The sequence below is a fragment of the Neovison vison genome, chromosome 9, assembly GCF_020171115.1.
Source record: "Neovison vison isolate M4711 chromosome 9, ASM_NN_V1, whole genome shotgun sequence".
Lineage (NCBI taxonomy): Eukaryota > Metazoa > Chordata > Mammalia > Carnivora > Mustelidae > Neogale > Neogale vison.
Window position 1 is genome coordinate 31,715,764 of NC_058099.1, and position 13,545 is coordinate 31,729,308.

At 45.4% G+C, this 13,545-nt stretch overlaps 2 protein-coding genes across 2 annotated transcripts; one reads left to right on the forward strand and one right to left on the reverse strand.

Moving 5' to 3' along the window:
* Nucleotides 1-757: 757 nt before the first annotated feature.
* Nucleotides 758-7,357, reverse strand: SEC61B (SEC61 translocon subunit beta). The gene is made up of 4 exons (XM_044265266.1): nt 7,252-7,357; nt 6,941-7,038; nt 4,192-4,293; nt 758-1,043 (listed from the first exon to the last, which is right to left on the reverse strand). Exons 1-4 carry the CDS (start codon nt 7,252-7,254, stop codon nt 956-958), a joined length of 291 nt encoding a protein of 96 aa, XP_044121201.1. The 5' UTR covers nt 7,255-7,357; the 3' UTR covers nt 758-955.
* A 48-nt stretch (nt 7,358-7,405) lies between these two features.
* Nucleotides 7,406-12,916, forward strand: ALG2 (ALG2 alpha-1,3/1,6-mannosyltransferase). Its single transcript, XM_044265265.1, has 2 exons — nt 7,406-8,070; nt 10,399-12,916. The coding sequence occupies exons 1-2, from the start codon at nt 7,723-7,725 to the stop codon at nt 11,299-11,301; spliced, it is 1,251 nt and encodes a 416-aa protein (XP_044121200.1). The 5' UTR covers nt 7,406-7,722; the 3' UTR covers nt 11,302-12,916.
* Nucleotides 12,917-13,545: the final 629 nt, after the last annotated feature.

Below are 13,545 nucleotides of genomic sequence, written 5' to 3' on the forward strand. Positions count from 1 at the left end.
TTTAGAAATCCTGGCTCAGAGTCCTGGGCTCCTGGAGCATGAGCACTGAGCTCTACTGGGTGTTTCCTAGGGTCGAGGAGAAACTGAATGCTTATATCCAGAAAGGCTACATAAGCTAAGCGAAACCTTAAAATTTTATTTTGGGTTGGAATTATATCAACTCAGTTCAGAAGTGCTGGTATCTCACTCTGACTATGAAGGTCCCTTAATTATTGTCCCTGATTATTACAAAGGAAAATTTTCCAAATGAAAACAAAATTTTATTTGATAAATCCAATTTACCAAATAAATTCTTTCAGAACAGTTTTAGCGACTAGTGAGAAATCAATGGAAATCTCTGGTCTGCGCTCACAGAATTAAGAACTGAGAGAGACAAGAGGCAAAAATATTATCTACAGTTTCAGAGACAAAGAACAGAATGAACAAACATTTTATCCAAAATATCTGGTTTATGATCCCTATGTCTTCTTCCCTGGGTACCAGCTGCCTCTGAACACAGATCTTCCTGATGGAGTCACAGGCACACGTTTTAATAATCACAAACACACAAAATTACAATCACCAGGACGTACCTGGAAGAAAGCAAACCATGGCCAATTACAGGATCTTGGATTTGAGTGACTACATGGTCATATAAGGAACTGTTAATCCAACAAAGAAAACAATCTCCCCCTGGTGTTTTCTCCATACTTACTCACAAATCTAAAGGCAGAGAGACTATCGGCTCTAGCAGTCAGATATCAGCCATGAGACTTGGTATAAATCAATTAAAAAGTTTATTAGTCATAGAAAAAAATTGATTCCTTAAAGTCAATTCTTGTTAAGTTCCCTGTAAAACAATAAGCTTACAGAATATTTCTCTCTCACAAACAGAAAATCACTATGCTTTTGGTCCAAGATACGTTGGGTTTTTTTCCTTCTTCTTCAGATGACAGACAGATGGATGCAGCCAAATCTATGAACGAGTGTACTTGCCCCAAATGTGCAACATAAATACAGAAGCGATGAACAGAAGACTCATAACCAATACTGGGACAGGGCCACTGGAAGGAAGAAGAGAAGGCATGCTTACTCTGAGTAATAATACATATTATAGCTATAACACTAAAGACTGCCGAGGGAATAAAGCAGAGGAAGTACCTAAGATTCATCCAAGAATATCATTTACAACATTTAATACTATTCCTCAAATTATTATTATGGATATTTTGACAGTGCAGGGATGGCACTGTGATTACTTAGGAGGAATCCTTACGTCTTAGGAAAACGTATTAAAATATATACAAATAAAACAATTTGATGTCTTAGAGACACTAGTCTAATTTCACTAATTTCATATCTTTGATATTTTCCATAATAAAAAAATAAGAAAATTTCCCAAACTCTTTAAGTGCCAATGACCCAATTACCAAACTATTATTTCAAATTAATATTTATTAAAGACAACCTTCACTGTCTAACTAAAATCTACTAGGCATACAAAGACACATATCACATTGTAAATTAAAAAGTGTTTTTACTTGACCCACAAACGCATGACCCAGGGCAAACAAGTATTAATCTCGTTTTTTTTTTTCAAAGATTTTTAAAATTTATTTGACAGAGAGAGAGAGAGATCACAAATAGGTAGAGAAGCAGGCAGAGAGAGAGGAGGAAGCAGGCTCCCTGCTGAGCAGGAAGCCTGAAGTGGGGCTTGATCCCAGGACCCTGAGAACATGACCCAAGCCCAAGGCAGCAGCTTAACCCACTGAGCCACCCAGGCAGCCCTTAATCTCATTTTGTAACAAGGAAAATTGAGGCTCAGAGATTATCACTTGCCTAAGAACACACAGCCAGAACAGAAAGGAGAGTCTGAACTTCAGTTTTCTGATTCGATATATATTGCTTGTCTCTCTCTCTCTTTTTTATTTTAGATTTTATTTATGTATTTGAGCTAGAGCATGCACAATCGGGGAGGAGGGGCAGAAGGAAACACAGAAGCCGATTCCCCACTGAGTAGGGTGCTTGTCTCTCTCTCTGTCTCTCTAAGGTTCCCAACTAGTTCCATGTATGAGTTTATTAAAGGGAGGAAACAGGTTTTACTCAACAGCCCTTCACTAAATCAAATGCTTCTCAAATTGAGAATTAGTACATGGGTTTCTTAAAGGGAGAACCCCTTGACCTCACACAACCTGTGAATGCTGACTCTAATGAAACGTTATGGGGCCCTCCTTTGTGACTCTTCCTGCCAATACTGGTTTTGGAGAATTCAAGACGTCATTTCACCTCCCAAATACAACTGTGAAGTGGACAACAGAAAAGACCCCAGAAATCTTTACAATGAATGCAGTGGAGTAACCCAATGGAGCAGTAGAATAACAGAGTCCACTAGTGGCCAAAAGACAATGCACAGAGATCAAAGTCCTTGCTACACTATTCTGTTCTTCCAAAATCTGTGCAATTCTGGGAATAAACAAATTTAAAAGTACATGGGAAGTAATCTTCATGGAGTTACACCTAATCACTCCCCTCCTTTGGTACAACGTTAGAGCACAGGAGACACAGAACACAAAGCCAAGAGCGCAGCTCCCAGAGAGCTGGAATTCGGGAACCAGCTCTGTCAACCATGAGCAGTGACTGTGGCCCTGTTACTTACCTTCTCTGGCCTCATTTTCCTCAATCGTAAAATGGGAATAATCCCAGTGCTTCTCCCATAGGGTTGCTGAGGTACTAAATAAGTTCATATGAACACAATGCAGGGTTATAGTAAGGTCCCAGGAGATGCTATTATTGGCCTGAAAAAATTTTTTCTCAACTCCTGGGAAGAACCAGGACAAGCTCCAAGATGTGGATCTGTGGATGCAAATTCCCAACTGTGTCTTTTCATCGAAAACATCTATCTCTTACTGATGATCAACTGTGGCTGATGACACTTCAAGGAACAACTTCTATCCTGGGGGGACTCACACGGTAAGCAGCAGCAGGCCAGCCCGGCTGTTGGAGAGCACAGAGCCGAGAGCTAGCGCAGGCCAGACGCCCCAGAAGAGGTCTGACCGCCTGACTGAGAAGAGTATACAGCGGAGTCCCCTGGAGACCCTGAGGGTCGAGGGGCTTCATGACTTCTCTCTGAAATACTCACAAAGATTACCTCGAAACAAAGACCAAAGGGTTTTTCACGCCACCAACTCACAAACCCCAACCCCAGGAATGCTTTCCGAAACTCATTCCCATCCGACCACAACAGTAAAAAAATCATTCAGTAAAACCAGATCTCAGGGAAGCCTTCGTCAACTACACTGGTGATCCAAGCCATGCTATGAGTTCATGCAACTAATCCAAATAAATCTGATTTTGTCTCCTTCTGCCAGACAGCAGCAGCAGTACGGAAAGAGCATGGGACTGAACAGTCCGAAGACGCAGCTCCCGCCCCTGCGGGCTGTCTTCCCCGTACAGGTAACCGCCTCTGTGAACCAAGCGGCTCTGCGAACAGGAGTGTGTCATTATGCCAATGCCTCAGGCACCGGGTTCAAGCAAGAAACAGCTGTAAGCAGGGGTGTTTGGGAGCCTCGCACAAACAGGCCCGTGGGACCAGCTCGGCCACGAGTGGTACCAGAAACTACGGACGGAAAGTGAGGCGAGCGAGGCCTGGAGACTCTGGATGCCCATGTCCCATCACCTAATAGCACTCCCGGACCAAAGAACTTAAGCCAGTGGATATGTTCACCCTCCAGGGTCACCCACCACCCACCAAAGGCAAAGGGGGGGGCCGAAGAACTTTTAACACAGCCTAATACAGACACTCCCTTTAGGCTGTAATAACATCAGCTTGTGCCTCCAGGAGAGCTCTGAAAAACCACCCAGCTCCAATTCAAGTGGTTACTCCTATTTCTCAGTGTGGGACAAGAACAGCAAATGAGGAGCAATTTCATCTAATTAAGCAGTTTCCCCTCCAGTTCTCTCTGTTCTCGTCATTAATTCTGACACAGCTGCACGCAGGTTTTTCCCTTGCTTTCATCCAATCCATGGAGATGTTATTCCAGGCTCTGAACTAAATGACTGATACGCAGACAAACCAAACCGAGCCCACCTGGCACGAGTGAAGCTGTTGGGTACAGTACATCTCATCAGAGCAAACGCCACCGGTGGAAGACACTGCACTCCCCCACACATGTGTGACGCTCAGAAACACAAGGTCTGTTCCCCAACACTTACACCTTGAGCCCAGGTGAGTCTTCTGTGTAGAATCGCCACATGCCCCCAGTGCCTGCTGAGGTCGTGCGCCCCGCGCTCCTTGTTCCACAGCTAGCATTTTTTCTGGAAGAAAAGAAATATTACAAAAAGGTTTTTCTCAGAAGCCCTTACTATAGTATTGAAACATACGCTCCCACTACGTTGTTAAAGAAAAAAAAAAACAAAACAACACTTTCTTTGCTAGACCCGCCCCCCCAAATTCTTGCTTTTACTTCATTGATCGTGATAACCACCAAGGACCGAGTACCTGCCATATGTTAATGAAGACATGCACTCCAGAAAGTAGTCACCATTTCCAATGCATAAATGAAGAAAACGGGCTCATAAAAGGTTAGGTAAAGTGCCTGGGACCACAGAGCCAGCAGGCAGCCAAGCTCGGCAGTGAACCCAGTTCTGACCCCAGAGCCCACCCACTTGCCCACACACATGGGCACCTCATTTGAACAATGAATTTCAGATTCTCTTCTCAAGTATTTTCGTGAAGTCAAGTAATAAACCCCTGCTTAAAAAGCCCTGAATCCATATAATCTGATTTTAAAATGACTACATTAAAATGTTTTTAAGTGACTGTATATACTACCAAAGAGAAAAAAACAATTAAGCTTTCATTGCCATCCAGGTCCTAAAATGGAGTGTACATTTTATAAAAAATTATTTTATAATCTGTTTTCACTACTTTTGTATACTTGATTTTTTTATATATTTCACTATTTTGAATATATTCACTATTTTGATATACCATAGATCTTGGGTAGAAGTAGGGTGTAAAAAAGTGCAGAAAACACCCCAACCAGAACGTGTCCTCCTCACAGGGGATCCAAGTCTGTGAGATGAGCTGTGGGACATGGGCAGCCCAGGCTCACAGGAATAGCCCAATAGCGCTCGTGCCGTCCACCGGAGAACACAGGGAGAAACTAGAAGTGAAAACCCTATTACACCATCTCCTCTCACTGCCTTTCCAACTCTGGTCATAATCCCCACCTCCCCCTGCCATGGCCTTTACCCCAAAAACTAGTGCAGACATATTGATTACCAGCTACACAGTGGACCAGGAACTCATTAGTCCATTGTATCACTGTTTCTATGAGATAACTGATGGAAAACAGTAAACATAATTGTACAGGGATTTACACAGCAATTCATACACTTACAAGAGCCTTCACACACAAGGCTATACATCATTTAAGCTGTGAGGTAGGCACCTGAAATTTTCCTTCTTGGTCATTAAAAGGAACTTGAGCTAGATGGTAAACCCATGTGGACATGATAAGTCATCAGCTGAGCCAGGACTAGGACCCGTGCACTTTCCCCTATTCCCATAGCCTTCCAACTGCAGTGCCTGTTCTCAAAGTCTCCGGAATTACATGAGCCCCAAAGAAATCAGTCTAGGCTCTTTAAGATCTCTTACACCTACTGGCACATGGGACATGCAGAGGATTTGATAACCAGAGTAACTGGAAATACCAAATGTACTCAAAATATCCCCCATTCCTCCACTGGAAAGCCAGGGAGAAGTTAACAGAGCCCACTTAATCATTTAAGTTTCTGTTAGGGGTCTATTTTACCCTTTCTTTTTGGCCCCAGTGTAACTTCCTCCCTCTTCCTATACCCTATGGTTCTTTCAAAAATCCTAAGATTACAGGGTGGCTTGATCCCTTCATTTATTCATCCTTTATTCTGTCAAGTCTTACAGCTGGATACAGATGATGGGCCACTTCTGTCAAAATCTAATGGAGATAAATATGGAAACATGAATGCTATTATAACCCCATGAACAAAATGCTTTGGCAGCAAAAGAGAAAACTCACAGCTGCTGCTGCTTTCCAAGTCAGGGAAGGCCTCAAGAACCCCTGAGCTTAGTCTAGCAGAATAAACAGAAGTGGAGGGAGGGGTCACCTAGTGAGTTTAGCAGTAATAAGCTCACTGTTGCTGGATCAGCAGAGAGGAGGAGAGGCAGGTGTGCTCAAGTAACACCAAGAACATTGGTATCCACCCTTTTTTCAAGTTCAGCAACAAGAAAATGAGATAGGAACTAAGAAGATGTGTGACAGAATCAGAGGGGAGGGCAGACTGGAGTGGAAATGACCTGGAGAAAAGACTTAGGTAGGAAATGCAAACATCCAGATGAGAGAAGTTGGGCTAAACTGGAAGAGTGGACATGAAAAAGGAAAACCATTGATGAGAAGCTGTTCCTGTGCCATTCGGTCCTGCAAATGACTAAACAGACAGGGCACAAGAAAAGCACACAAGGACCCTGAAGTTTTGGCCTTGGGGAAATGAATGTATAGTAGTAGTGCCGGATGGAAGTAAGAGAGAGAAAACTGGGGCAGAAGCTAGGATGAAAAGAGACCGAGTTTTGCATGGGACAAGTGACAGTGTGTGATGGGACCTGCAGATCAAAACGTGACTGCAAAGCTTGGATCGAGACACACGAGTGTAATGACATCAGTTTTCTCAAAGTTGTCTCTGAGACAACAAACTCCAGTTTGTTAGCTTTCCTCTTACAAGGATGCCCCCAAGGGGCCCCAAACTGAGTAATTACAAGAAAACATTGATGCCTTCTCAAGACACACGACGACTATGGCCACGTCGCCTGAGGTTCGGTGTGCCCTTGTGACTCTTTTCATCCCGGGGTCTCCTCCTCCAGACCAGCGAGTTCTTGGGCCCCATCTCTCCGAGCCCACAGCCAGAGGGTCGCGGGGGTCCTTACCTCTGCCGGACCGTGGATCCGGCCGCCCGGGCGGCCACTGCTTTGCTGGGAGAGCGCCCCGACGAGCCCACATTAGTGCCACTGGGGGTCGGACCAGGCTACAGAGAGAGACAAGTGGACAAGCTGGTGAGCGCCCCGCCACGCGCCCCCGACCCCCCGGCCCTGACGACCGAGACCAGCACCTGCAGGGGAGGCTGGGGAAAGCAAGAGTGCTACAAGAGGAGGGCCAGGCGGAAGGCCAGTGTCAGGGCGAAGAGAAGCGGGATCAAGGAGGGAAGGCTGTAGAGAAGTAAGTAGGGAAGCCGCCGTACCATGCTGGAGACTGAAAGGCGCTGGACGCTGAAACTGACGTCCAAGAAGCGGTCAGCGAACTCCTCAAAGGACCGGCGGCTGGAGGGGCTGGCTCAGGCCCCGCCCCCAGGCCCCTCACAGGGTCCTCGCCGGCTCCAGGGACGCCTGAGTTGTCCCACCATATGCCTGTACAAATTTTGTTACAGGCGACTTGGTCAACCGCTCTGTGGGAAGCACAGACCTTCCGCCTCCTTCCGTTGAATCGCAGCGTCCTTCATAGAGTCTAATCCCTACCAAAGGGCGGACATACCCATGGTCAAACGGAAAATTTCTTCTGGCAGACACAGGGCGCCCGCAGCTTTGCGCTGATGTGGCCCAACTGACGCCAGCGCCGCGAGGCGTGGTCGGCCTGGCAGAGGCCCGCTGGGAGCCGGGAAGGAGCATGCGCGGAAGCTCGGTAGGGCGCGGGGTGGTGGCGGGGCCTCTCGACCATGGCGGAGAGGGTGGGCGAAGACGAGGATCCTGGTCCCAACCCGTCGGTGCTGTTCCTGCACCCGGACCTGGGCGTGGGCGGCGCCGAGCGGCTGGTGCTAGACGCGGCGCTGGCCCTGCAGGCGCGCGGATGTAGCGTCAAGGTCTGGACGGCGCACTACGATCCCAGCCACAGCTTCGCGGACAGTCGCAAGCTGCAGGTGCACTGCGCCGGGGACTGGCTCCCGCGCAGCCTGGGCTGGGGAGGCCGCGGGGCCGCGGTCTGCGCTTACGTGCGCATGATCTTCCTGGCGCTCTACGTGCTGTTCCTCGGCGATGAAGAGTTCGACGTGGTCGTGTGCGACCAGGTGAGGCGGCCACGCCCGACCCTCGCCTCGCCTCCTTTTCCCGCTAGGGAGGGCGCGCTGCATGGCCTCTCGTGAGCGTTCCCGGCCTGCGGCTCGGAGAGCTCGGAACTGATCTGGAGAGGAGAGAACTGGGCGTGAGAATGGTTCTCGGACTGTAGTGTGGACACATTAAAGTTGCACATTGGTACAGGACCCCACCCTCAGAAGCTTTCATCCTGGAGTCCTGAGGTTGGGGCCCAGAAATCTGCATTTTCGCTTGGGATCTTCGGGCGATTCCGAAGTAGATGGGTCTTGGGGCTGCTCTAAGAAACGCAAGCATTAGCAGTCAACCCTAAGTTACCTTTTACTAATGAGTAACTCGTAGGTCTTCCCCTCTTTGCATTAATTATGTTGACTCTACTTGCAGGCCACAAGCATCCATCCCACTGTGTGTAGCTTTTGCCGACAGCCCACCTCGTCCGCAGTGTTGTGTTAAAAACACCAAGTGAAACATGTCATCCCCCGTTAAAGTTTTAACATGGCTCCCTCTTCGTCTTGGGAGAAGTCAGTTTTTTTACCTCCATAAATAATGTCCACCTGCCTCTGGGCTCTAGCTACTTTGGACTCCGCTTTTTCTTCCCCAAAAGTATTTTATTTTGAAAAGTAACATTTACTCGGAACAAAAATTCCAATAGTATAAAAGAGTGTGATATAAAAGTCCCATCCCAGTCCCACTCCCTAAAGATAGCCACTGTTAGCAGTTTCTCCTGCATCCTTCCAGAAGTTGCCTGTAGCTACACTAGCAGATATATCTGTTCTCCGATGCATCTTATTTGTAATAATGAGGACTATGACACACCTGCTGTTTGATTACTTGCCCTTTTTTTCACCAGAATTCCTGTTTGGGACATCCTTATATATCAATATTAGAGCTTCACTTCACGGTTCTCAATGGTTGCTGGAAAATCTGCTCTTGTTTAAAAGTATCATAATTTATACATTCTCCTGTTAAAGGACATCATTGTGGCCAGTTTTGTGCAAATAGATCAGTATTGAAATGAACATCCTTGTACCTTTTTTTCTCCTTCTGTCAGCTTGTCCTTGGAATAAATTCCTAGAAATAGTGTCCAAGAGTTTAAATGTCAATAGCGGTTGCCAAATTTGCCTTTCAAAGAAGTTGTGTCATTTTGCTCTTGTGCACAGTGGATGTATAAACTGTTTTAATCTTTGCCAAACTGATACGTGGAAATGGTTTCACATTTGTATTTGTGTGTTTATCATGCTTGAGTTAATTTGATCCTCCTTGCTTGTCCAGAAACCGTTCCCTTTTTTAAGAAATGTGGACATTTCTAGACATCGTGCATTTGTAGCCAGTCATTCAGCATGAGGCGGCTGAGACTAGTGAATAGAAAAAAAAAACCTGAACTTAGAAGTGGGAGACCTGGGTTTTGTACCAGATCTGCTACCTTCTAAGAAGCTTCAGATAAATCTGGCAGGATTCTTCAAGTGGTCAGAGAGGTAACCTAGAGATTAAGTAACCTGTAAAGATTACCCAACAAGAACATCTCTAGTAATGCCAGCATGTCGTTCATGCTTAGTAACAGTTAGGGTTAACATTTACTGAGCGCATGCTGTGTGCTAAATTCTGAAGCATTTTACATATGCCGGTACATTTAGCAATCACAAGACAAATCCAGGGGTTTTTTGAACTACAGTTGTCCCCATGTTACAGAAGAGAAAACAGGCAGAGAAGGAGGTAAGATTACTTGTTCATGGCCACACAGCCAACAGTCTTCATTCCAGAGCCTGCACTCCAGTTTTTTTAGGAGGAGACACATGCTAGAGCCACGCTGTCCAGTAGCGTAGCCTCTAGACTCCGTGGCTATTAAGCACTTGAAATGTGGCTAGTCTGAGCTGAGATGAGGTATAAGTGTAAATTACACATCTGGTTTTAAAGATTTATGTGGAAAAATTGAACGCAAAGTATCCTGTTAACTTTTTTGACAATGATATATTTTGAAATGATAATATTTTAGATATTTTTTTAATTTCATCCTTAAAAAATGTTGTCATACAGTTACTAGATTTTTATTTCCATTGGGCCATGCTGTCCTAGAGGAAACCATTGGACTTACAGCTTTAAATATTTAGCACACAGCCAGCAGATGAGTCCAAGCCTTCCATACACCAGGCATTGTATTCGGTGAGAGTCCAGGAGGCCATGAGGCAGAATCAGGCATTGCCCGTGATGAGCCCACAGACCACAGGCAGGGTGGGTGGACGTGCTCTTGACTTGGTTGAAGCTGAGCTGACCAGTCCATATCTGCTGTTGATTTTTGCTTCGGCTAGGTGTCTGCCTGCATCCCGGTGCTCAAGCTGGCCAGACGGCGCAAGAAAATCCTGTTTTATTGTCACTTCCCAGATCTGCTTCTCACCAGGAGAGATTCTTTTCTGAAACGCTTGTACAGGGCGCCGATTGACTGGGTAGAGGAATACACCACGGGCATGGCAGACTGCATCTTGGTCAACAGCCGGTTTACGGCTGCCGTTTTTAAGGAAACATTCAAGTCCCTGTCTCACATAGACCCCCATGTCCTCTACCCATCTCTGAATGTCACCAACTTTGACTCTGCTGTTCCTGAGAAGCTTGATGAGCTTGTTCCCAAGGGGAAGAAATACCTGTTCCTCTCCATCAACAGATATGAAAGGAAGAAAAATCTGACTTTGGCAGTGGAAGCCCTAGGAGAACTGCGTGGAAGGTTGACATCCCAGGATTGGGACAAGGTTCATCTAATCATGGCCGGTGGTTATGACGAAAGAGTCCTGGAGAATGTGGAACACTATCAGGAATTGAAGGAAATGGTCCGACAGTCCGACCTTGGACAGTGTGTGACCTTCCTGCGGTCTTTCTCAGACACACAGAAAATCGCACTTCTCCACGGCTGTACCTGTGTGCTTTACACACCGAGCAATGAACACTTCGGCATCGTCCCTTTGGAGGCCATGTACATGCAGTGCCCAGTCATTGCTGTGAATTCGGGTGGGCCCCTGGAGTCCGTCGTCCATGGCGTCACAGGGTTTCTATGTGAACCTGACCCAGTTCGCTTCTCAGAAGCGATGGAAAAGTTCATCCATGAACCTTCCTTAAAAGCCACAATGGGACTGGCTGGGAGAGCCAGGGTGAAGGAAAAGTTCTCCTCTGCAGCTTTTACAGAACAGCTCTACCAGTATGTCACCAAACTGCTGGTATAATCCAACTTTTTTTAAAGGCCTTTATGCTATATTCGTTAGTATCATTTTTTATAGATTGTAGACTCACTTTTGAAACCAAAAAAGAAACCTAAAATCTATTGCAGAAGAGATTAAAAGAAAAATGCACTTGAATCTTGAATCTGAACCACTTCCCCATGCACCGCTCCTTTTCATCTACTTTCTAAGAAAAATGAAATATCTTTTATGCTGTAATTATTCCATGTCTTACCAGTGTTAAGATACAAAAATGGTACAATTCCACATTCATCAAAAGATTTCAATTATAATTCTCTAGATTATTGTTGCTTTGCCTGTAAATTTTGAGTTATAGTGTGCCTTGGTACACTATAGTTTAATTGTATCATCATTAAACTTGATTAATTTAGGTTCATAGCATAATGAGAACAGGATCACTGTAGTTCCCAAAATCAGTGCATTCACTACCCTGTGTTAGTTAATTTTTGCTAGTCATACCTTCTGGACCCATAGCAAGGATGTTCTGTACTTTTTTACAAAGATGATTTATTATATTTTTGCACACTGAGATGTGACAGTAAAATATGTTTATCATAGGAAAAGAAAGCATACTAGATTTTGGCCTCTGTGAACTGGGATCATTAAGAGTGTGGTTAGCTAAGCCTGAAGTCTGAAGCTAGAGTAAACAAGATGTTAAAGTAAGAGGATGTCCTCACTCATGGGTGTGGGTCTGATGTGAGTTTGGTTTCTTCATGTCATCTGAGTCATCGGCTTTGTTAGTGTTGGTGTTTGGTTAGGGAAGCTCCTACTAAGCGTAAGACATAACTGCTTTGTGTCCTTCAAGTCCTGCGCAAGAGGTCATGGCTGTGGAGCTCTCCTTGACCCCCACCCCCTTCCTCCTCCCTCCTGCCCGCCTAAACGTGGTTTTCCTCTGCCATGGACCCTAGCCCTTTTGTGGCCCGGACCAGTCTTAAAGTTTCTTACTTACCTGTTGGCCTAAGTATAAATAAACATAAAGCACTTTTCAACATATCTTCACAGCTAAATTTTTTTTTTTACTGTTTTTTTTTTAATTCCAGCCCAACATGGGGCTTGAACTCATGACCCCAAGGTCAAGAGCCTCATGTTCTACCAGCTGACCCAGTCAAGTACCCTAAAAGCTAAATTCATCTTTAGAAGAGCAATGATCACTAGCCAAAGGCTCCACATTGATCAATTCTGAGAGTATAGACGTGAGAGCCCAACAACCTGTGTGACTTTGGGTGAATTACTTCATTTCTCTGCCTCAGCTTTTTCATCTGCTGTAATATTCTACATTCGTCATCGAGCCGTTACGGCAGATTACCATAATGTATGGGAAGTACTTAAAACAGTACTCGGCACATAGTATGGGCTATATAAATGTTAGCTATTTTGTTACTTGGGTATATTGAAAAGCTATAGAAATTCCACGGGGGTTCATGCTGCACTACTATATTGTTCTTTGGGTTGTTTTTTTGTGGTTTGTTTTTTTTTTACGGAATAAAATTTCAGGTTGTAATTTATCACATTTGTCTGTATCATAGAAGTATTTAATGAAATGACTGTACCAAAAAGATTTCTAAAACAAGAGTTAAATAAAGTGTTTTATGGAATGAAAGCTTCCAGTCCAATCAAGTAGCTCATTCCCACGTGGAGGGTTTTGTATTTTGTGGCTTGGGTGCATGTGTTCCCCCAGGGAGCTGCAGCCTTTGCAGAAAGGCCTGGTGGTTCTGACCCCCGGGTTTAGGACAGACTCCAGTCCATAAATGGGGCCTGCCCATTCAGAGCCCTAAATCTTTTGCCTATTTGACCATTTTTAGGCAGATCCTTCCAAAATGGACACCAGGGGCTCATGGCCCTTCCGTCTAACTTCCCTTCATTGTCTCAATTCCCAGTAGGTGACATAAGACCACAGATCTGGGGGGGCAGGGTAGGGTGGGGAGTGGATACAGAGCTCTGGATGCTGGGAGCTTCCAGCCTCTGGTGGATTAGTTCCTGGTTCCCAGACCCGGGATGCAACTTTGTCCACAGGAGGCGTCCCCAGCTTCCAAAACTAAGCTGAAGCTGGGGAGGGCAGAAGCCTGGCACACTGAAGTAAATTGTCCAGGACCCTATCAGCAGTAATTCTAGCAATTACTGTGTGCTGGGCATGGTACTACACAGCAGACAACTCACTTATCCTGAGTCCTAGGAGGTGTATGTATTCTCACCTTTACAGAGGAGTGTGGGTAAGCAGCTTGCCTGTGT

What these genes read in the sequence shown, in the direction of transcription:
- SEC61B (XM_044265266.1), bottom strand. An exon ending in GGATCCACGGTCCGGCAGAG is followed by an intron (nt 4,294 to 6,940) that starts GTAAGGACCCCC and finishes CTTTTCTTCCAG; the next exon opens with AAAAAATGCTAGCTGTGGAA. An exon ending in GACTCACCTGGGCTCAAGGT is followed by an intron (nt 1,044 to 4,191) that starts GTAAGTGTTGGG and finishes TCTTCCTTCCAG; the next exon opens with TGGCCCTGTCCCAGTATTGG.
- ALG2 (XM_044265265.1), top strand. Translation starts at nt 7,723, where the DNA reads ATGGCGGAGAGGGTGGGCGAAGACGAGGATCCTGGTCCCAACCCGTCG. An exon ending in ACGTGGTCGTGTGCGACCAG is followed by an intron (nt 8,071 to 10,398) that starts GTGAGGCGGCCA and finishes TGCTTCGGCTAG; the next exon opens with GTGTCTGCCTGCATCCCGGT.